The 24,602-nt window shown below is 35.8% G+C and overlaps 2 protein-coding genes, 1 non-coding gene and 1 pseudogene across 5 annotated transcripts; all 4 read right to left on the bottom strand.

Annotated features, from left to right (window-relative positions):
* Positions 1-16,611: 16,611 nt before the first annotated feature.
* On the bottom strand, positions 16,612-17,879 carry LOC110811021 (uncharacterized). The gene has a single exon (XM_022037373.2). The coding sequence runs from the start codon at positions 17,348-17,350 to the stop codon at positions 16,808-16,810; it is 543 nt and encodes a 180-aa protein (XP_021893065.1). The 5' UTR covers positions 17,351-17,879; the 3' UTR covers positions 16,612-16,807.
* Positions 17,880-18,515: 636 nt separating this feature from the next.
* On the bottom strand, positions 18,516-19,393 carry LOC148253730 (GTPase-activating protein gyp1 pseudogene; annotated as a pseudogene).
* Positions 18,888-23,409, bottom strand: LOC110811027 (zinc knuckle (CCHC-type) family protein). 3 transcript variants are annotated; one of them, XM_022037381.2, is made up of 7 exons: positions 22,666-23,409; positions 22,346-22,451; positions 21,646-21,736; positions 20,302-21,389; positions 19,711-19,789; positions 19,325-19,410; positions 18,888-19,229 (listed from the first exon to the last, which is right to left on the bottom strand). In XM_022037381.2, the coding sequence occupies exons 1-4, from the start codon at positions 23,161-23,163 to the stop codon at positions 20,318-20,320; spliced, it is 1,767 nt and encodes a 588-aa protein (XP_021893073.1). In that variant the 5' UTR covers positions 23,164-23,409; the 3' UTR covers positions 18,888-19,229; positions 19,325-19,410; positions 19,711-19,789; positions 20,302-20,317. The 3 variants fall into 3 exon arrangements, with proteins under 3 accessions (XP_021893073.1, XP_021893072.1, XP_021893074.1); XM_022037380.2 differs by having other exon boundaries at positions 19,711-19,783; XM_022037382.2 differs by lacking the exon at positions 19,711-19,789.
* On the bottom strand, positions 23,385-23,456 carry TRNAQ-CUG (transfer RNA glutamine (anticodon CUG)). Its single transcript has one exon. It is a non-coding gene; the product is annotated as a tRNA-Gln (tRNA).
* Positions 23,457-24,602: the final 1,146 nt, after the last annotated feature.

Genomic DNA, 24,602 nt, shown 5'->3' with positions numbered 1-24,602 from the left:
GAAAACTATAAACGGAGGGGATTAAGATAGTAATTCGGTTCAGATGGGTATAAATTGTAAATAATGTAAATTTTGTGGGTAAAAAAGAAAGAATATTTATTTAGGAGACAAATCACACGAAACAAACGTGGGTGTAAGAAAGAAAAAGAGAAGGCATGTGCCCTAATTTCCACAGCATGAAAAATGCCTTCTTTTATTATTAATTTTTGTGGTGCCCAACTTGTTTTACATGTTTTGGCCTTTTGCTTTTTGGTTTGGTGCCCATTTTCTCTCATTATTTTCCTCCATTTTTTTTTTTTTTTCATGCCATTTATTTCTTTCTCCTTTTTTTTTTATTTTTATTTCTTTTAAGAAAAAAAATTGTATGATGACATTATGATTTCGAAAATTAAATTATTGCTTTTTTATTTATTAAAAAAATTATATTTTAACGTCGTTCAAATTATTTTAATTTAAAAATGCTTTTTTTTTTTTTTTTCTTTTTCTGGCTTGAAGAGTTGCTGAAAGGTCGCCCCTCATCTATTTTATATATATATATATATATGTATGTATGTATGTATGTATGTATATGTATTTGGGAAGAAAACATTCGGGCAAGGTTTGTAGAGTGACGGTCAAATTCAAATAGTGCATTGAAATGATATCATCATATATGCTTTTAATAACAAGTTGTGGACCCATTTTTTCAGTATTGTTTTGAATTTTGATTTGACCGTAGAATGGTTGGATTAATAGAATTCAATAAATTTTCGTTAGTACTAATATTTTTCTAATAAGTTTTAATAATTAATAATAATTTAAATATCAATAAAAACACAATTAATTTTCTACACACAAAAAATATTACTTTAATAATGACGTACATGAGATGAGATTAATATAGGAATGATATTTTTACGTAAATTTATTTATTCTGATTCATCATATTCAATTTAATATATTTTCAAAGTATAATTTTAAGTAAAGTTTTAATTTATATAAAAAAAAAATTATTAGAAATAAATTCAGTTCAGATTTTTAAAATTCATTAGAATTTAATCTATAATGTGTACGCATATATATATTTTTTATATTTATATTACTAAATATATTACATTATATTATTAATTATAATTCTATATATATTTATCAACATAATTATTATATATTAATAAATATATTTTAAAATTTTTATTAATATAAATTTAATTATATTTAATAAAATATTTAATTTTCTTATCTATTATGTGTTTTAATTTATTTATTTATTTATAAAACACTTTAAAAAAAATAAATAAATAAAAAGCCATCCTTGTTAATATGACTTTAGGCATAAAGTATCATTTCATGCTTTAATTAGACCAAATATGGATATCTCATCTTAGCACAAGGTGGTGTTTTCGTGGGCACGTTCGTGACACTACTTTAAACACGAAAACCTTCAATTATTTCTATTAATTTCACTCTTTTATATTAATCTTCCTTTGCTTTGCTTTAAATAGTTATTTATTAAGCATGATTAAACATTATGTTTGATTAACATACAATTTTTTTTAATCATAAAAAGTAGACAGTTCAAATTTTGAATTAGCAATTTTCTATTACCATATAATTTTATTCTTGTGACTAAATTCCTTTAACCCATTTTATTTGTCTTCATCCACACAAACTAGTCCAACATAGAAATCCATTCACTAGGATTTGACCCATTTAGTTCCATGTTAATTAATGTTAAAAACCAAAAAATAAAATCAAAGTTAAAAATGAATTTATATAAATAAGATAATTGAGTGAATGACAATATATTGTTTCAATTTCTCTATATATTAAAGATCTTCTTATAGGTTTATCTTATCAGAGGTCTATCTCGAATCCAATTTTGTTCATAAATTAAAGCATCTCACCATCTATATCATGAAAAAAAAAAGTATGTAAAAGAAACTATATTATATTTTACGAATGAAAAAACTCTTGAATTAATCAAGTGTATATTCTTTAATACTAAATGCAAGCTACTATAGCTATAAAAGAATACTAAATGTAGGATTGTTAACCCTCCACCACAACAGTAAATCAAAGCTTGTTCAAAACGTATCGTTATTGATAGGGAACTACTCACAACCCTCTTATTGATTGGAATCTGCATCTTAGTCATTTTGATCTGAAATAGTTAATGAAAAGGTGAACTATACTAACCCAGTAAGAATATCACACTAATTACAAATACAAAAAACTGAAAATTAATAAAAAAATTAGAAAAACAACTAATGGAGCCCTTACTTTATTTAAATACATTTAAAATTTGAAAATATTTGTTTAATACTTATCATAACGAATTTACTAAAGACAACCTATGAAGACCCATATCCATATCACCTTTCACTTTCACGCATAAGAGAACGAGAAATAATTGCTTTTCTTTCTTACCTATTTACTGATATCCCTAAGGGTCCATAGGGGTATCTTGTAACGGCCCCGGAAATTAAAAAAAAAATGTGTATATATTTATTATAAGTGCAGAAGCGAAATAAAATAGATTATGATTAACATCTCTTACACAATAACTAAAACGAATTAAAGTATGAAAGAATAAACTAACTTAAAGGAAATACTATGAAACAATACTGTAAGAAAAACTAATAAATTCTTTGGCTTCTACTCGCCGTCTTCCTGCAGAACGGGCTCGGGAACCAAATCTTCTTGATCTGAAATAGTTAAGTAAGGAATGAGTTACACTAGCCCAGTAAAGACATCACAATATCTCACTGTCACAGAAGTAAAAGTTGGTATAAAACGAAAACAACCAATGGAGCATAATTTATGCAAACTCATTTATCAATAATAAAACTCTTTATTGTCCACCTACTTCGGTGAGATTCATGAAAACAATTTATGAAAATAATTATATCATAAATATCATAAGATCACGCACACTCTGCAACATAACACATATCATGCTTTTGTATTTCAATCATCAGGCAACAATTATCCCCTTTTATTCAACCTACTAGTATCCATGGAGATCTATAGGGGGTCTTCGCTATACGTGAACCATTCACATTAATAACTTAATTTCAGGGTCATCCCCATACCCCGTCCGGTATGGGCGCCAAAACCATAAATTGCAATACTCCGTCCAGTATGAGGGTGAAATATATAAGGTCTCCATACCCCATCCGATATGAGAGACCACGTTCCCGGTAGGGTTCCCTATGGACCCAGTCCGTCCACCATCTCCCAGGATATCTAGTGAAGCTGTAAACATTATCCATTATCAATTCACATGCCTTTTTACTATTTTTCTTAATCTCAATTATCCAATCAAACACAAAACACGTAAACCACCAATGGATACCAGACAAGACAACACAACATCGGGTTCACAATAATTCAAAGCATAATAAATGAAACCGTGACTCATGCATATGAAACCATAGAATAAACACATCAGACACCATACTGCGTTTAAAACTGTAAAGTAAATCAAACAACACCTGATCGAAAATTTATCAGATTCGGGCTCCATTAGCAACCTTAATCAATTATACATATCTATTAATTCATAAAATACCGTTTTAATATTTATTAGGCTTTAATGTCGTGGTAGGAAATAGGGTGAGAGATCCTTACTTGTTTCGAAGTTTGAAATCGGGTTCTCACTGCGCCTACGGGCAGTCCCTAAATTTCCTGAATTTTTCTCCGAAAACTGAAACACACTTTCGGTACCTGTGCGTGTCCCCAAAAAATCTCAAATCAGACCCAGGACCCTTTCGGTCAATATCGAAATTCCGGCACGGCGGTGATCCACCTCAGATTGGCCGTTTTCGGTCGTTTTCGACCGAATTCGACCAAACTTGCATTGGTTCCTGTGATAAAACACCCCTAGGGCCCTCGGTGGGCTAAAAAATTCTAGAAAATCGAGACTTACCGGCGGCGAAGCTCTCGGGTGCGGTGGCTCCTCTGGCGCGAGTTGCAATTCAGTGTTTTGCTCTAGTCAACCTGTAGAGAAAAGGACGGTGGTCATAGTGGTATAAAAATTACATCGAACGGGAAATAGGAAGGGCCTCATCGGAGACAAAACTTGAGGAAACCTGCGGCAGTGCCGTTGGACTTCGGCAGTATTTTTCGGCCAATTGGCTGGTGGTTTGGCTCCGATTTGGCCATAGGGAGGTTCGACATCGAAAAACAAGCCAAAGGGAGAAATTTTACCTCATTTGGCGGCCGAAAAGTCCTCCGGTGCGGCGGCGGGTTCCTCCGGTGGCTGGGTCGTCTTCTCCGGTGAGGGTTCTGGCGGCTAGAGTTTGAGGTTGGGTGTGGATGCGATGCCTCGATACACCATCTGATATAAGGGTGAACCATATCTCCCAAACTTTTTCTGTAAGAGATTTTTCAGCCCTGTTCGACTGAGGTAACATTCACGGTAGGATTTCCTATGTACTGGACCAGTATGCCCTTTCCCTAGGTAACCAGCAAGTCTTTCACATACAGATTTTCATTAACAAATAACTAATAAACTCGTACCAATATCTCATATTATATTCACAAATCAATTAAACTACATTCATGTTGACGGTATATAACCAAAATAACCAGATAAGTTGATAAGACTATTGAACTATAAATTAAGAACAAATATTATACGAAAATTAAGTAAGTAGGACAGTATAAGAAAATAAACAGAAAATCAAGACAATTGTGAATTACCTAGTTCCGGCTCAACTAGTAGCTTGTAATTATTTTTAGAATTTTTTAATTTTTTAGAAAAATATAAAATTATACATCGTTAAGCCTTAATTTATCGTAACGGAGAATAGGATGAGGGATCCTTACTTCGATTGGTATTTCGAGATATCAAACTGTCTACTACACCTCCTAATAGGTACTAAATTTCTTGAATTTTTTATGTGAAATTCAAAATACTCGTCACATGCTTAAAAATACTTCCAAAAATCTAAAATTAGTGTCCAAAACTCATTACAACTAATTTTTTAGATTTCGGCACAGCGTTGCCGCTATGCTCTGGCACTGGCTCCATCCCCCACGTTGGCAGTTCGCCTTAGTCTGGCCAGTTTTGGCCAATTTTGGTCGTATCTCTGTAGAAAAATACGTTAAGGGCCTCTGTTGATCGAAAAATCACAAAAAAGATCGATCATACCAGCAGGAGGGTGGGACCTCCGGGTGCAGGGGCTCCGCTGGTCCTCTTTCGCGGCTGAGGTTCTTTCTTTGGCTACCCTGCACAGAAAAGGATTATGAATACAATAATAAAAAAATCACGTGAAACGGGAATCACAAAGGGACTTATCGGAGAAATTTTAGGAGTTTAACCACAGCAGCTCCATTAGTTTTGCCCGTAGTTTCTAACTCATCTACTATCCTTCTTGCTCCAATTTGGCCACATGGGTATTCGGAATCGAATTTCGAGCATGTAAGAAATTTTTTTACCTTTTTTGGCAATTGGTGGTGACTCTGGTGTGGCAGCGGTCGACGGTTGGCAACTTTATCTGGCGTCTGGTTTTTCTTCTCCGACGCGGGCTAGTGGCTAGGGTTTAGGTTCCCGTGTGATGTGAAGTATTTATAATCATCTTACATTAATATGAACCGTTCATCGCGATCGATCTCGTCCGTCCGGTCGCGTCTAATGAGGAAACGAATGTGGACCATTTATCGTGATTAATCTCGACTGTCCAATCGCGCCTAAGGGAGAAACAAATCTGGGACGTCCATGCGCGTGGGATCGATCCTGTGCCGTCCGATAGTAGAGTACGCGGATCGCCAGTGTGGCCTCCCACATGGCACTGATGTCAGCGCGCATTGCCACGCGACGCGCTCTAGTTCATCGAGGTTGCTGACTGGGCAATCCTACATGGCCGAACTTTTTCTATTTTTACTTTGATTCCCTGTTTCTAATTTTTCTTTCAAAAATACCTTAAGAATCCAAATTTTTACCTATTTTTTCTAAAATTATTTTCAATCTCGTTCCTAATTTATTTTTTCTCAAAATTTCACTTAAATAAAAATAAAATAAAATAATCAATTATTTTAAATTAATAATTAAAAAATAAAAACTTTATCTTGGATTATTTTTCGGGTCTGGGTATTACAGTTCATATATTTGATTGTCAATAGTACTAGACAACGTTTGATGATATTGAGTTTTACTAGTGCTTTCTTTAGCATGAGATGCATAAAATCTTATATATTCAATTGTAAAGCTAAAAAAAAAGCTCTTTTATCTTGCTAAGATGTCAAAAGCTTAAAACTCATCATAAAAATCATACAAGTTAGCAGTCAATATTTCTAACTTCCACCTTATATCAAGAACAAACACAACGTAGCAGCACATTCATCTTCTCAATGTTACCCCAATATTTATCAAACTTTATCTTCGTATTTGTAACAATTTCTTTATGTTCCCATAATCATTTTCACTTGTTCAATCAAAAGTTATTGTAGTTGACATATTTCTATAAACAAAATTTGTTGACACCACATAAATTAGCCTCAAGATACACATAATAATGTCAAAAAAGCTTTATATTATTTTTTATGATCATCTAATAACACTCCAATTCTCCTCAATATGCAACCTTGTTTTGATTTAAGTTCTAATCTAAACATAATATCGTAGTTTGTATATCTCTTAAATCATCTTTCAAATATTTTTGTTGTATTCAACATGATATATATTAAGTTCCCTTATGTATAAACATCAAGAGATAACATAACATCATTTTGTATTTTCTCAATGGCTACACATTCTTTAAACTTAGCTGCTAGATGTATACACTCAATGTTATAGCATTAATTCTTTCCCTTCAAAATTTAAATGGCCACATATGCATTGTTGGAGCTTGTTTGTGTTGAAACAAAGTAATACAATTTTTTTAAAACTTTTTTAAAAATATCAAGTACGTTTAAAAGTCATTGCCCTTGTTTCTTCATTTGCCTTGCAGTAGACTTTATTCATTTTCTAATCTTTTTTGGAGTAGTAAAAACCTACATAAGTAATAAAAAGAAGTAAAATTTCATCTTTCATTTCTCTTAAAATATAAAAATCTTTAAAAACAATTGTATGTTCAAATTTCTTTCATCTTGAAATCCGATAGAATTGGAAAGCTTTGTGTTTATATTTATTTTACTTAAAATTCAATAGTGATTAGAAGACATTATATTTCAGTACGTTATTATTCATGAAATCTAATAAAAATTTTGAAATGCTTAAATTTAACTGGACTTAGAGTAGTACTTCAATAATTCTACGAACCTTATTTTTTAGAATCAAGTCATACGTAATTATGTTTATTTCTTGAATTCTAATATAAAATTAAAATGCTTAAATTTGACTAAACTTAAAGTAGTACGCTGAGCTATCTACCTACCTTCATTTTAGGGATCAAGTTTTACGTAGTTCTATTCCATTCATTTTGTTTTCTATACGATTTCATGGATAATAAAATATTAAATTTTAAGAAAACTAGAAACGAAATGTAGTGCTTTCTTGCACTGTCAGTTTTCGAGATGAATTTTTTTTTTAAAGATATAATATATTTCAAAAACTATTTTTGTTCACTTATTTAATTTTTTATTATTTCAAGAGAGATTGGGAAATAAAATAGAGTTTATAACAAGGTAAATGAAGAATCAAAGATAATGACTTTTAAATCTACCAAGTGATCTTTGAAAAAGTTGAAAAAATTTCTCTCATATTACAAGATGACTTTAACAATGGCTTTTATTGCTTTTTGGATTTTGAATACAATAAGAAAATAAAAAACCAATGCTTTCTTAGCATAATCAAATTTAAAAATCGATAGGATAAGATTACGTTATCATCAAATATTAAGAAAGCATTGATTCTTTCCTTCCAAAATCTAAAAAGCCATATATGCCATCATTGAAGTCTAATTGTGCTAAAATAAAGCAATGTATTTTATTTTTTATCTTTTTTAAAAAATACCTAGTATATTCAATAGTAATAGCCTTCGATTCTTCATTTGCCTTGTTGTAGACTTCATTCGTTCCTCACCCTTTATTTGATTCTTCATTTGTGTTGCATTAATAATGGTTTTCTCTTCATTTTCTTAAAAACCAAAGAGTGATTATGCTTGTTATAGATACCACTGAGAACGATCCACTAAACGAAATTGACAATTGAGTTAAGTTATCGATTTAATGAAGTCTGAGGGTGGGAAAACTAAGCTGCAGAGTGAGACTATACTATGTATGAAAAATCTTGTAGTAAAAAAAGAGCTAAACAGTCTGAACAAAAAGTCTGAAAAAATTAAAAGCTAGATTGAAACTTTTATGGCCAAAATATAGAAAGGTTCAAGAACATTAGTGAAAATGGAGAATGCATAATTAGGTGTAATTAAAGAGAAAGAAAATCTATTTAAAATTAGAAAAGAAAAATAAGAATGAACTTAAAAGTACTAGCAACACGTTTTTGACACATATTTAAAAGGGAATCAGGATTAAAGGTATTTGAACGAGAGTTGAAGAGTTTCTAGATACAAGGGCTAAAGTTACCAAGACGATGAAAGAGTTAGTGGTGGAAACTAGGCATGCTAATTCATGATTCTTATCATGAAATTAAAAAAAAAAAAACACACTAGAGTTAGTTCTACTAAAGTTGGCAATTAACCTATTGAAGTCTGAGGAAGAGAAAACCTAGCTATTGAGAGAGATAATGAGGTGCATGGAAAACCTTAAGGCTTTTTAAAAGGAGTTTGTTTCTAAAAAATACAAAAAGTGAGATCTAAACTGTTATGGTGGAAATACATAAAAACTTTATGTATTAGGGGAAGTTGTCTACACGGCTTGTGCTGTGGAGATAGCAAATAGAAAATTGAGTATAAACCTGATAGGGTTAGACACGGGAAATTTTGATGTAATCTTAGGAATGGATTGGCTAGCGGCATATCACGCCACCATAGATTACTTTAACAAGAAGGTTGTATTTAATCCTCCCAATGAGGAGCTATTTACAAATTAATAAAATTATTTAGTACTTATTCCTTGATAGTAAGTTTCCTTAATTTTCTAGTACCTTAATCTTGCTATTTTCTCTAACTAGGTAAGCTCAAGAAGAAAATTTGTATCCAAGAGATTTCGGTAGTCCGAGACTTTCCAGATGTGTTTCTGGACGAACTACCCGAACTACCAGTGGACAGGGAAGTCGAGTTCACTATAGACCTACAGCCAGACACCCAACCCATTTCGGTTGCTCTTTACCGCATGAGCCGCATTGAGATGGAAGAGCTGAGGAAACAAATCACTGAATTGCAAGACAGTGGTTTTATTAGACACAGTGTGTCCCCTTGGGGTGCCGGAGTCACTTTTGCCAGGAAGGGAGATGGAACATTGAGACTGTGTATTGATTACAAAGAATTGAACAAGGTTACAATTAAGAACAAATATCTCATTCCCAGGATTGATGACCTCTTCGATCAGCTGCAGGGTGCACAGGCCTTCTCTAAAATAGACCTGCGATCAGGTTATCATCAGGTGAAGATAAGAACAGAAGACATCCCCAAGACGGTCTTTCGAACCAGGTACGGACACTATGAGTTCTTGGTCATGCCATTTGGGCTAACCAACACCCCGACAATCTTTATGGATATGATGAACAGGGTCTTCAGAGAGTTCTTGGATCGATTTATTATCGTGTTCATCGATGACATCTTAGTATACTCAAAAAGCAGAGAAGAACATGCTCAGCATCTTGCCCAAGTTTTGCAGGTCCTTAGAAAAAAGAAGTTATATGTAAAGTTGAGTAAGTGTGGATTCTGTCTTGAACAGACCGCCTTCCTAGGACACATCATATCAAAGGAAGGAGTATCAGTGAATTCCGAAAAGGTTGAAGCGGTACTTGACTGGGAGAAGTTGACATCAGTTAAAGAAATCCGGAGCTTCCTAGGGATGGCAGGTTATTACCGTAGGTTCGTTGAAGGATTCTCCAGCCTAGCAGCTCCTCTAACCCGACTCACAAAGAAGAATGCCAAGTTTGAGCGGAATGAGAACTGCGAAAGAAGTTTTTCAGAATTAAAGAAGCGGCTAACTACTGCACCCGTACTGGCTTTACCGAGTGGATCAGGGGGATATACAGTTTATAGTGATGCCTCCTATCTAGGCTTGGGTTGTGTCCTGATGCAGTATGAGAAGGTAATAACATATGGGTCCAGACAGTTAAAGAACCATGAGAAGAATTATCCCACCCATGACTTAGAGCTTGCTGCAATCATACATGCCTTGAAAACCTGGCGCCACTACTTATACGGAGAGACCTTTCAGATCTATACCGATCATAAGAGTTTGAAACACATATTCACTCAGAAAGATCTCAACATACGTCAGAGAAGGTGGATGGAACTTCTTAAAGACTATGATTGTGATATCTTATACCATCCGGGTAAGGGCAACGTGGTAGCAGACTTTCTCAGCAGGAAAAGTGTAGGTATCTTAGCCCATTTGATGGTTTCAAAATGCAGGTAAATTAGGGCCACACAACAGGTTCGACTTCAGGACCTGAGGAGAGTCACATGTTTGGGCCGCCTGACAGTCCAGCCCGAGTTAATCCAGAGAATAAGGGAAGCCCAGTCAGTCGACCCCGCCCTGGTAGCCCGCAAGAATGATGCAGAACAGGGAGTGAGCTCAGAATTCCGAATATCTGCCGATAGGTTACTCCGTTTCCAAGACAGGGTGTGTGTCCCAGACGACAGTGAGTTAAAGAGAGACATCATGACAAAGTCCCACAGCTCGAAGTTTGCCATGCATCCCGGAAGCACCAAAATATACCAAAGTATGCGACTCTGGTTTTGGTGGAATGGGATGAAGAGAGACATACCCAACTTTGTATCCAAATGCTTGGTATATCAGCAGGTCAAGGCAGATCATCAGCACCCAAGTGGGCTACTTCAGCCTTTACCGATCCTGGAGTGGAAGTGGGAATACATAACCATGGACTTCGTAACGGGATTACCTAAGGCACGTGCAGGACATGACGCCATCTGGGTAATCGTTGACCGGCTTACCAAATCTTCCCACTTCTTGGCCATCAGGATGACCGACCCCTTGGACAAGTTGACAAGAATGTATATCCGGAATATAGTCAGATTGCACGGAGTTCCAGTGACAGTGGTATCCGACAGGGACCTCAGGTTCACTTCTCGATTTTGGAGTAGCTTTCAGCAAGCCATGGGAACAAAGTTGTCTCTCAGTACTGCATTCCATCCTCAGACTGATGGATAATCAGAAAGGACAATTGGTACACTTGAGGATATACTCCGAGCTTCTGTCCTTAACTCCGGGGGCCATTGGAACGACCATCTACCCCTGATAGAGTTTGCCTATAACAACAGCTACCAAGCGAGCATTGACATGGCTCCATATAAGGCGTTATATGGGCGTACATACAGATCACCAATTTGTTGGGAAGAAGTGGGCGATATAAGATTGTTCGGCCCGGAGTTGGTAGAGGAGACCACGTCTAAAATAGTTAAAATTAGAAAGAACATTCAGACGGCTCAGAGCAGGCAGAAGAGTTATGCGGACACCCGGAGGAGAGATCTAGCGTTTGAGAAAAGCAACCGGGTATTCTTTAAGGTCACTCATTTCAAGAGAATTAGTAGGTTCGGCAGGAAAAAAAAACTGAACCCCCCATTTATTGGACCTTTTGAGATCTTAGACATGATTGGTACTGCTACCTACAGACTAGCACTGCCTCCAGAGCTCTCCAAGGTCCACAATGTGTTCCATGTATCCATGCTACGTAAGTACAACCCAGACCCCTCTCATGTCTTGGCTCATGAACTGCTTCCACTCCAAGAGAACTTATCTTATGAAGAAGTACCAGTCGGTATCACGAACCGAAAGAGCAGGATACTCCGCAACCAGAAAATATCATTTGTACAGGTCGTGTGGCAGAACCACACGCTAAGGGAGGCTACCTGAAAGCTAGAATCAGACTTTAGAGCTTAGTATCCCCATTTGTTCGATCAAGAGCCAGAGGCAAATTTGGGGGACTAAATTTCTTTAAGGGGGGAGAGTTGTAACACCCCAAAACTATTTTTGTTTTTTATATTGAATTTTTTTTTTGGATTTTATTTTATTTTTTTAATAGTTAATTTATTTTGTAATAATTATATGTTTAATTTAATTTAATAGAAATAAAAATAATAATAATGATAAAATTGGGTAAAATTATTATTGGGAATTAATTGAAAATGATTTTGGAAAAAAGGGGTGAAAATTTAGATTATGGGGGTGTTTTTGAAAAGAAAATAAAAAACCGGAGGTCAAAACGTAATTTAAAAAAGTTGTGCCACGTCAGCAGCTACGTCTGCAGCTCAGTCAACAGCCTCGACCAACCATGACACGCCACGTGGCAAGGACGCTGATGCGGGACGGAGCCACGTGGGCGATCCGCGTGCACGCGATCGAAGTGTCCAGATCTCACGCATGCGGACGGCCTAGATCTTATGCGCTCGGACGGCCCAGATCGCATCGCGATGGACGACCCAGATTTATTCTCATTTTAATCGCGATCGGACGGCCCAGATTAAATCATGATGGACGGCTGAGATTAAAAGGAGAAGATTATAAATAACCTCACCCACACCCAACCCCAAACCCTAGTCGCCAGTACCCTCGTTGGAGAAGAAGACCCAGTCACCGGAGGAGCCGGCCGCCGCCACCCGCCGCCCACCGGAGGATTTTTCGACTGCCAAACGAGGTAAATTTTCTCTCCTTAGCTCGTTTTTCGATGCTGAATCTGCCTATGGCCAAATCGGAGCCAAACCACCGGCCAATCGGCCAGAAAACACCACCGAAGTCCAGCAGCGCCACCGCAGCTTCCCTCAATTTTTGCCTCCGATGAGGCCCTTCTCGGTTCTCGTTCAATGCAATTTTTACACCACTGTGATCACCATCCTTTTCTCTACAGGTTGACCGGAGTAAAACATCAAATCGCGACTCACGCCGGAGAAGCTGTCGCACCCGAGAGCTCAGCCGCCGGTAAGTCTCAGTTTTTCGTGATGTTTTGGCCCACCGAGGGCCCTAGGGTTGTTTTATCGCAGGAACCAATGCAAGTTTGGCCGAATTCGGCTGAAAATGGCTAACCCGAGGCGAATCGCCGCTGCGGGCGGCGGTGCCGTCGCCGGAGCACGGCGGAGCCGCCGTGCCGGAATTCTAAAATTGGGCGAGTAGGCCCTGGGTCTGATTTTGAGTTTTTTCAGGACACGTGTAGGTACTGGAAGTGTGTTTCAGTTCCCGGAGAAAAATTTAGGGAATCTAGGGGCTGCCCGTAGGCGCAGTGTAAAGCCGATTTCAGACTCCGAAACAAGTAAGGATTTTTCACCCTATTTTTTATCACAGTATTAAAGCTCAATAAATGATAAAACAGTATTTCATGAATTGTGTATAATTAATTAAGGTTGCTAATGGAGCCCGAATCTGATGTATTTTTCGGTCAGTTGTTGTTTGATCTATTTTATAGTTTTAAATGCAGTATGGTATCTGACGTGTTTATTTTATGGTTTTATGTGCATGAATCACGGTTTCGTTTATTATGGTTTGAATTATTGTGAACCCGTGGTTGTCTTGTTTGGTGTTCATTACTAGTTTACGTGTTTATGTTTGATTGGATAATTGAGATCAAGAAAAATAGAAAAAGATATGTGAATTGATAAATGGATGATGTCGACAGCCTAACTAGATATCCTGAGAGATGGTAAACGGACCGGGTCCGTAGGGAACCCTACCGGGAACGTGGTCTCTCATATCGGACGGGGTATGGAGACCTTATGTGTTTTGGCGCCCATACTGGACGAAATATGGGGACGGCTCGTTTCACCCTCATACCGGACGGGGCATTGAGGTTTATGGTTTTTGGCGCCCATACCAGATGGGGTATGAGGACAGCCCTGAATCAAGTTATCAATGTGAATAGTTCACGTATAGCGGGGACCCCTATGGATCTCCATGGATACTAGTAGGCTGATAAAAGAGGAAAATCTGTTGTATGATGATTGAAATGTAAATGTATGATATGTGTTATGTTATAAAGTGTGTATGATTTCATGATATTATAATGTTATTATTTTCTTATGTTATTTTCATGAAGCTCACCGATGTAAATGGACAGTAAAGGATTTTATTATTGATAAATGAATTTATCATGAATTATGCTCCATTGGTCGTTTTTGTTTTCTACCAACCTTTACTTCTGTGACAGTGAGATAGTGTGATGTCTTTACTGGGTTAGTGTAGCTCATTCCTTATTTAACCATTTCATATCAGGAGGATTTGGTTCTCGATCCTGTCCCGCAGGAAGACAGCGAGTAGACGTTTAAGGATTTCATAGTTTTATTTATAGCATTCATTACTAGTATTTACCTTAATTAGTTTATTCTTTCATACGTTAAATACGTTTTTGGTTATTGTGTAAGGGATGTTAATCAGAATTTTTATTTCTGGAGTCGTTACAGTATCACTGGCTATAAGTATATCACATAACCTATGAGTAATACATAAGATTATACAGCATATAAATGGTAATTGCATTATTCAACAAATATGAAAAAAAATCCTCTTTTGAGCAACTATTATGCTAACATTCTCCCCTTCTCCTAAATTACATAATTGATCACGTTCGTTTGATATAAATGATCATAAAACTTGATAAAATATCACTTTTTCATTGTTGAACATTTTAATGCAAGCTTGGATTGAGAGGAACTTGACATTTCACTGCAAATTTAAATGAGAGAAAAAAAAAAGGAAGAAAGAAAAACAAAGAAATGAAAAAAAAAAGGAAAAGAAAACTTTTCTTTCAAAGTTCAAATTCTACCTTTGACACATCATTTGTTATTAATTAATGTTGCATGAACTAAGACGAATGCATAGATCACATGGTGTAATGATCACAAATGCTTCATTCATTAACTATTAAAAGCGAAAAGAATGCTTAACTTCTTCTTGGCAATAACTATGCCAACATCATCTGCATCTCTTAGCCCATCTAAAAGACCACTTCAAGACACTAATATATGATCATGAAACTTGACAAGGTACCTATTTCTCATTGATGGACTTTCCATGCAAGCTCAAATTCAGAACTACTAAACACACGTTTTACTGTAAATTTAAATGAAAAATAAAATAAATGAGGAAAGAAAGAGAAAAATAAAAGAAAGAAAGTTTCCTATACAAGCTTGGATTTTAAGTTACTTAATGCATGTAAGATTGCAAATTTAAATTAAGAAACAAACATAGAAAGAGAGAAAAAAATGAAGAAATGAAAGAAAAGAAAGAAGGAAAGAAAGAAAGAAGGTTTTGTATGCAAGCTCGGATTTAAAGCTACTTAATGCAAGTATGACTGTAAATTTAAATTAAGAAATAAACACAGACAGAAAGAAAAAGTTAAGAATGAGAAAAAGAAAAATCTTCTTCTTTGGAAATCAGTGCAGGGATGACTGCAAATTTAAAGGGAAAAAAAAAACTGTTTTATTAGAAGCAATTGAATTTTTTGTTAACGAAAAAGAGAAGGAAATGAAGAAAATCATAATCACGTTGTTTCCCCTCGCGGATGATTGAAAATCATTTGGATACGCAAATAAAGAATATAAAAACTCAACGTGAATCCTTTTTCTTAGTAACCAAACATGTCGAGATATAAAAAGAAAATAAAATTGTCTCGATTGCAAACAGAAAGAGGATTGAAAAGTTTAGAAATAAATCTATGAATAATAACAAATGCATCATTAAATAACTGCAAAAATGAACACGAATCCTTATATCTCCCCTGCCATAATTATGCCAATATTCTTATCTTCTCTTCACTTATCTCAAAAATCATATCAATATGCTATAAGGGATCATGGGTTTTTAATGTACCTATTTTCCATTGACCAACTATTAATACAAGCTCGGATTAAGAGCAAATGATCTCATCAGTCATTGCAAATTTAATTAAAAGAAAAAAATAAAGAAAAGAATAATGAAAAGATGGAAACTTTTCTACCAAATGTCATATTCTACCTCAAATGCAAAGAGATTATATAGTATTCGCATAGAAAATACATCGTACAAATGATGAAACAAAGAAGGAAATATGGCAGGAAGGAAAGAATAGCAAAGCAAAAGAAATAAAAGTCTTTATCATGAGGAATCAAACAGTGCAGGAATAACTTGTCAAATATATGAATAAATGCATATTTAAATGATGAAAGAAAGAAAAAAAGTCTGGAAATCAGTGCAGGGATGACTGCAAATTCAAGGGAAAAAAAAAAAAATTGTTTTTTTAGAAGCAATTAAAATTTTTTGTTACCAAAAAAGATAAGGAAACAAAGAAAATAATAATGAATTAGTTTCCCTCACAGATGATCGAAAATCATAAAAGATTAACATAAAAACTTAACGTGAATTCTTTTTCTTGGCGACCAAACATTTTTGAGAAGTTAAAAAAAATGAATTCGTCTCCATTGCAACCAAAAAGATGATTGAAAAGTTTAGAAACAAAGGAAAAGTGAAGTTGCATTCTTTTTCTCCAGACAAATTGAAATTTGAGAACTGGAGCAGAATTTAGAAGATTTCAAATTACAACGTGGGTGTTAGCGAAAATAATAAATTAACGACTAAAGTAAAATTTTTATTTTTATTTAGTAATTACTGCGTGCCACGTGGCAACCAATAGATGAAACACCAGGTCACCTACCCGCGGCTCTATCAGACCAAAAGGCACAGACGTTATATACGCACGTATTATGTTTATGCACGTACCGGCATACAACAGACGGTTTCTCTCCTCCTATCCAATTAAAATTATATATGCCTATCCAGACAAGCTAACATAAATCGAAGTCGCAACACCGAGCGCGTAAATTCCAATCGCCGCTCCGATTAGATCCTTCCCTGGCCGAGCGATTGCTCCGATGCCTGCGATTCCAGCGATTCCGATGGGGACCCGGGTGAGTACCGCCTTCGTAGCATTGCCCACGATGGCCTCCGCAAACACCACCAAGGCCCATTCCTTGAACAAGGCCGGTCCAAGAACCAGTGCGCCCTCATCCTCCGGACACGAAACGCTGCTTTTGCCGTCGTTTTCGTGCCTCTTACGTGTTACAGCTCGCAGAGCTGAGTCAACCTGAGCGCGAGTTGGGGGAAACGGTACCCACTTGATGACGAGAGGTAGACGGAGGGTGAAGAGGGTGTGGTGGAGGTGGGCGGAGGCAGCGAGGAGCTGGTAAGGGAGGACTCCTTCGAAAGCGTGCTGGGTTAGGGACAGGCAATGAGCGTAGGCGGAGTCGCAAGCCGAATCAAACGAGCGAGAGTTGGCTAGTGAGTTCTTCACTCGCTTTGAGGCTGATACGCCCATCTTCTCTCCTTTTTCTGCTGCTTGGTATCGAGGACTTTCTGTTTTTGGTCGAAACAGAGAAGGGGAGAAATTATAAATGTCATTGCACGTGCGTGCGAGAGGGTTATCACGTGATTTTTCCTTCTGGGTCTTGTTTGTTTTCCGAGAAAAAAAAATGGTTCTTCTATTTCTTTTTGTAAAACCCCATTTGCCTCAAAAGATGGATGATGATGATGACGATGACTGAGAAAACCCACCAGCAACAAGGGTGGGTTTCTGTCATCACTTGTGGGCTAAGACGAGAAGGACCCCGAAAAGCCTTTGTTGAGGTCAAGGGTGATATCCAGGGAATCTATGCTCTCAAACTGGTCACGTCAGATTCTAAACTGGAGCAAGTTTTCCAGACCAGACTCTCGAGACTTCTGAAAGCTGACTTGTTGGACACTTTGGCTGAGTTGCCAAGGCAATATTTTTCGGAGTCTTGAATCTGCATATTTTCTTTTTTGATGTGTTCAGGGTTGTTCACGGTTAAGCTTAGTTCAGTTCTTCAGGTTTGTTCATGGTTAAGCTTAGTTCAGTTCCCTCACCCCATCTTTATATTTGCAATTTTTCTTGTGATTGAGTTACCATCTCTCCGCGAACTAGAACAGTGATGACCAAACACAATGCATTATATTCTGATTAGGGATTGAATAAACAATGAATCAAATATATTCATAAATGACGAGTTTCTTCTTTTGAATTGACTTACACCTTCTAGGATGCTTTTATTTTGCTACTTGTATTCTTGACAAGTAGGAAAAGGATTTTCTCTTTCTTTTTAAGGGAATCTTAAAGCTTTAATCTGCTACTCTGCCTTTTGCTTTGCTTATGGAAATTTTGTAACAGATTAATTCCTACACTATTTCCGAAACATGTTTCGGTGTATGGAATTGCATTTTTCCCGTTTCGTATTGTTTCATTCACGTGCTTCCATACGTATGGCTTAATCTTTGTTAAGAAGAGAGGCCGTAGTGCGAGGATTAATCTTATGACCATGTCATGGGGTTTTATGAAAGAGGTACAAAAATATACACCCATAGATGTTGAGGTATTCAAAGTAAATAAAAATGATTACTCCACAATACTCAAGAAAAACAGTATAGTATTTCAGGCACTTGATTAGGAATATGTCACTTTACTCCTCTCAGCTGGCTAAGTAGCTGGGAGAGTTGTTAAACATACTGTGACACATATATGCTCTCGAGAGCACCATTTCGGGTTCCTGGTGGGTCCAGTTTTGAGTTGGAAGATGTTGCAGGAACATCACCATTTCTTGGAAATCAAGCTTCTGAATTTTATCCGACCACTGAAAAGAAAAAAATGAAAAGAGGAACTGTTTCACGTTAATGTTTTTTGTATTCTCTTTTGGGTGGATCTTTCATGTTTATTTTTATTTTAAACAAAGATTCTGCTTATCTAGTACCTAGTTATTTATAAAGACAACTAGAGAAAGAAAAGAAAATCCTTTTCTTAAACTATCTACTTAGAAATATTTGTTACGGAAAGAAATACAGACTAGGAATAAGCATAAGATTTTAAGGAGCATAAATTGACAACTCTTACAAAATTTTATCAGAAGTAGGCACTCAATTTTATGAGAAATATAGAGTACGAATAAGCACAGGATTTTAAGGCATCAAACATGGTTCATTTCAGTTCAAACTTCATCTATATTTTTAAGCATGAAAGAAGATCAACCCAGAGAACAACTTAATACTTCATACTGAAGTGCCAAGGAAATGAGGATGTGTCTCCCCATTAGAAGAAAACTAGCAAATATGTACACAAAGAAATCTGGCAATGCATCTCCTTCCGCAAGATAAGTATCCCATAGGCGTGTAACCAGATGGAAAGGAATCTGGTAAAGCAAAATATATCATCAGTCCCTAACCTTAAAACTGAAAATTGTGGATGGCAAAACATTGTACAGGGACTTCCAGTATAGATCCAAACCTTGCAAATCAAAAGACAATTAAACCAGCGAAAAGCAAACTGAAGAAATTCAAGCCCTTGCTCATCCATGTGTTGTGAACCAGGCTCTGGACCAATATATGACAACATAATGATCAACCAGTTCAAAATAAAACAATAATGCAAAAGCAAAGATGAGTGATAAATAGAATTGACATGCATAAGCTCATGTGTCATTTTATATTTTTCTTTCAGAAAAAGAAAGTCATATGGCATTTCGACAAATCAGATGTCAAAAGGGTAGTTTAAAAATAAAAATGTCCATCCTAGTTAAAACCCACTAACTAAATAAAGTACTTCAATATACTCATAGAAAGACTAGCAGATTGTTCATCATGATATGAAACTAAAAACATCAAGAACCAGACCTGGGAATTTAGCCTACTTTAGTTGCACAGCTTTTAAATGGAGGGGCTGAGTTCAAGCCAGTCATGGGCATCACTGAAGCTAAAAGAATCAAGAATTAGTACCTGAACCAAACTATAAGAGAGGCTTGTAATGAACAAAGACAGTGCTGCACCATGAAGTCTCTTAGGGCTAAATCAGCCAAATTATTACAATATTGGGAAATCATTTCAAATCTTTTTTAAATATTGTTTGTGGTCATATTAACGAATATACTTCAGATACTTTCTATGGGTTATGAGAAAGTCACAGTTGTTTTCTATGGGTTAGGATTTCTATAAGTCTCCCCGATATTCCCCCCATGCCTAAGTGACCGAAAATAAAAGCCTGCTCTATGTCCGATTTATATATCCCAGCTTCTTGATTAGTCCTCTGTTTGTTTGTGTTGGAAATAGATCAGAATAAACATGGGGGAAATTTGTACAATACAGCTTATGAATCTAGAGCTCCCCCGTAGAGAAAATGAAGAACTCCCCAAGATCAAAACAGGAACTCTTCCTCAGAGAAATATCAACCACCTCAAGTTGAAGAGAGGTTTTAAGATATATTTCTACCTTTTTTCTTTATCGACTACACTTTATTGCTGTCAGCCATGTCGATGTCAGCAACCATATATATATTTGAATTGTCCCTGACCAGATTTTCATTATCTTCCTTATCAAAGGGCTTCTCATTAGCCTCCTCATTAAACTGCTTCCTGTTAGCTTCTCTATCAGACTTCTCCTTAGCTTCCTTATCAAAGGGCTTCTCATTAGCCTCCCCATCAAACGGCTTCCCGTTGGCATGTCTATCAGACTTCTTACTATGACAGTATCTGGAAATATGCCCCATTTTGCTGCAAGTATGACAGATCATGACTCTGCCAGCTGTCTCTGCTTCTCTCTTATTACAGGTTAGCCCTAACTTTATATCTTCCATCCTTGGCCCGTGGCCCTTGGATGGTTGAAAATTTACAAACTTGAATGTATCTAGTTGCCTGGTTCTATTGCCAGACTCTTCCTCAGCCTTCACACGATCCATCAACATAAGGATTGGTAGATGTTCCTCATGCATCAACTTGATGCTGAAGTGTTTCCAAGATTGAGGAAACTTAGCAATGACGGCACTAACATGAAAATTCTCATCAAGAAACATTCCAGCAGCAACAATGTTGTCAGCAATCTTATTGAGTTCTTGAACTTGTTCAAGAACTGATTTCTCTTCAACCATCTGAAAATTAATATAATTACTGACTTGATGCCTCCTTGTTCCATGTGGGTCATACTCGTAAATTAATTTTAGTTCGTCCCACAGTTCCTTAGCATTCTTACTTTTCTTCGAGTATTCATGATAAAGACGATCACATAGAGAGTTCAATATATTCTGGCGACAAAGATAGTCATCCCTAACCCACTTTTGTCTGGCTGCTTTTGCTTGATCAAGTTCTTCAGTACTTGCTTCTAGACCACAGGCACTACTTGGGCATTGCCCAGTGAGCACGTACAAGAGTTTTAATTGCTTTAAGAAGAATTCCATCTTTGCTGCCCATAAATGATAATTATTTCCATCAAAACGGGTAGTCTCAATAGGAACAAATTCGTCAGTAAAATCAATTGCTGAATTAGACACGGTAGTATTTTGTTCACCATCAGGCTCAGATCTCCTGTATGTTGATTAAATAGTCAAGTAAGTTAATTGTTTCGCTACTTACCTTTTTACAACAAAAAATAGAAGGAAATGCACCATCTATTGTTTATTTGAGTGATCATTTGCATCCAAAGATAGGAATATGGATCAAAATTGTTAAATTCATGCAACAATGCAGTTTTGCTCTTTTGGTGTAACAAAATTTTTATGACTAGACTATTTTAAGAAATACCAACACCAGTACTAACTTAATATCAAAAGAATATTCTTACATTAAATTTGAATTCATCTTCTTAATGGCTTCTTGAATTGCAGGGATATTCTTTTTGATGATCGACCATTGCTCAGCTGACAAATTAATTCCTGAAAATGATAGTGGGAAAACCTTTCAGGATGAAGATTGCAGTGTAAAGGGAACATGGGCACTTTAGGGAAAAAGAACACGTCAATGGACAAATTTTACGGACTCATCAAGTGTTGCTTACAGCACTTTCTCGATGATAATGAAACTGGTTAAATACAATATAACCAATAATTACATAGAAGTGGAAAGACGGCCTTCAAGTAAAAGAAGATAACCACGTAAACATGGTACCGTGAGCTTGGGTTTTGCATGCAATGTAGCATGTCAAGTTGTAAGAGACAGACACCACAGGGGCAGTTATTATTTTCCTCTCAGCACCAGTATATGAAAACTAGACATCAAAGACAGGTAGCTGTTTAAATTAAACCTTGTTGACCAAACGCCGAGAGAAGAAAAGAGCAAATCTGAAATGTATGCAAAGATTTGTTTATATAAAGACAGGGAAGAAACTACTCCTTGTTCAATTGTTATGCACAAAAACAGTCTTAAATACCATAATGTCAAAATTAGCGACACAAAATTACACCTACAAGCTCAAGAGCATATTAGCTAATAAATGATGAAATTATAAACCAGAAGAAGTAAAGGGGGAGAGAATGTATTATCACCTTTACCAGTAGTAATCTGCTTTCCCTCCCTAAGATGATGTTCTCCAATTGATAAGTAGGGATTCCCTTTGAAAGCTTTAAGCACCACACTTTTCTTGTTTGATAGCTAAAATCGAAACAACTAATATCAATGACAATGATAATGCAATTTTTTTTTTCTTTTTAAAAAGGCTTTGCAACGATATCAATCTTTGCACACTCCTCACATACAAGGAGCGAAATTCCTTTCACATACTAAATGCACTGCAATTAAAAGAACAAAAATTCTTAGCAGAATCTTGCTTTTTCCAGGTAACCGAACGGAGCCAAGAGCATTTCACCTCGCAAAGAACGCGATCCCTGACGATAATCTTCTTAACCTCCGCCTTCTGCTCTGTTTCATCTCCTTGCACCACTGTGTCTCTCTCCGCGATCTCCTCTCCTAGCTTCGTCTCGGTTTCCACACCTTCACAACCCGTGTCGTCAGCAGTTGGGAGTAAGGAAGAGTTGATAACGCCATCTCCAATCTTCGTCTCGGTTTCTGCACCATTACGAGCCGTCTCGTCACTTGGGAGTAGAGAAGAGTCGATAATGCCGTCTCCAATCTTAGTCTCCGTTTCCGCACCATTCCGAGACGTCTCGTCAGCGGTAGAGAGTAGAAAAGAGTCTATAACGTCTTTGATAAACCTCTTATGCTCGATTCCGGAGAGATCAAGACCGAGTCGCTCTGATACAGCAAGTCTGAGCTTGAATTGATTCATGTTCTCCATGTCGGCTCTTTTAAGCATGTCTTTCACGGCTTCCTCGACCTTCCGTTGGATTTCAGGTTCCATTTTCATAAGCAAATTAAAATGAAATGAAGCAGAGGTATTTTAACAATCACGGGGAAGAAAGGTGGAACATGGGTTATAGAAAAAGAGTTTTTGGGGTTCAAAACATCTCCCGCAGATCACCGTGCCCTACCATTAAATTTTCTTCCATACTGCGCTGAAAGAAGTGAATTCCGAATCCAGCGGCAGCGGAAGAAGCGGAGAGGAAAAAGAAAATCAAGAGGGCAGAAAGGTTCCACCGAGATTTGAACTCGGGCTATTGGATTCAGAGTCCAATGTCCTTACCACTAGACCATGGAACCTCTCTAATGCCGAGTTTGCTGTACAAATAATAATTAATCTATGAAATGCCGAAGGGGCTCAAACCGGTTGAATGTATTTAATTGACTTGTATAATTTTTTATATGATTTATTTGTTTATTCGCTTACAATATTATAAGCTCTTTATAATTACATTATGGGTGAATTTTTTTTCATATAAACTTATAATAAGATAACCAAATTAATATGGCAAATTTTAAAATCTAAATATCAATATAAAATTATTGGGGTAGTTTTTAAGATCTTAAAGAATCTAAAAAAAAAAAATTGAGAATTGATTTTTCTGTAAGTTAAGAGATAATAAATTTAAAGTGACACTATAACCGTAAAATTATTTGGGATTTATATTGATTATTAAATTGATGTACTCAATTTGTTGTGTAATGGTAAAATATCAAGGAAATAAATAATTGTAAAAAATTATATATATTAAATTATTTTTTACTAGATGAAACTCCATTAAATAAGATTATCTGTTGTGATATATATATATATATATATATATATGCATTTTGAAGATAAATAAATTTTTTTTTTGTAATATACTATCATATATGAGGAATGATAACAAGTGAAGCTAATACATAAATACTTGAGTTTGATTTGTTTTTTTATTTATAATTGTATCAAGTTTGAATTTAAATCTTTCTACGAATTATTTTTAAATTAAAATTTGACTCATTTATGGGCTAGAGCTCAAACTCAAATAAATTCAGATTTGATAGAATTGAGTTTAATAAAGACAATAATTTCGTTTAACATTTTTTTTAATCTAGATTTATTTAAATTTTTATAAATATATCAAAATAAATCATCTATAAAATATATTTTACATTTTGATTAAATATATAATATAGTATAATATTTAACTTATTCCCAAATTCTAAAACTAAATACTTGGTAACTCAAATTTTACTCGTTTTACTAAATAATTTTTTTTTTCAAGCTCAAATTTAATAAAATTCAGAAAAGCGTTGATTGTGCCAAATACAAACATATTTAGTAGTGGCCACTCCTAATCATGCCTCTTGTGTAACAGCCCCGGAAATTTAGAATGAAATATGTGTATTAAAAATGTCAAATGCGGAATCGTAATAAAAATTTTGATTAACATCCCTTACACTAAA

The sequence above is a fragment of the Carica papaya genome, chromosome 5 (genome assembly GCF_054855325.1).
Source record: "Carica papaya isolate Zhongbai chromosome 5, ASM5485532v1, whole genome shotgun sequence".
In the NCBI taxonomy this organism is placed as follows: Eukaryota; Viridiplantae; Streptophyta; class Magnoliopsida; order Brassicales; family Caricaceae; genus Carica; species Carica papaya.
This window is presented reverse-complemented; position numbering and strand designations above follow the sequence as displayed.

What these genes read in the sequence shown, in the direction of transcription:
- LOC110811021 (XM_022037373.2), bottom strand. Translation starts at nt 17,350, where the DNA reads ATGGGCGTATCAGCCTCAAAGCGAGTGAAGAACTCACTAGCCAACTCT.
- LOC110811027 (XM_022037381.2), bottom strand. Translation starts at nt 23,163, where the DNA reads ATGAAAATGGAACCTGAAATCCAACGGAAGGTCGAGGAAGCCGTGAAA. An exon ending in GCAGATTACTACTGGTAAAG is followed by an intron (nt 21,737 to 22,345) that starts GTGATAATACAT and finishes TATCATTTTCAG; the next exon opens with GAATTAATTTGTCAGCTGAG. An exon ending in AAGATGAATTCAAATTTAAT is followed by an intron (nt 21,390 to 21,645) that starts GTAAGAATATTC and finishes ATCAACATACAG; the next exon opens with GAGATCTGAGCCTGATGGTG.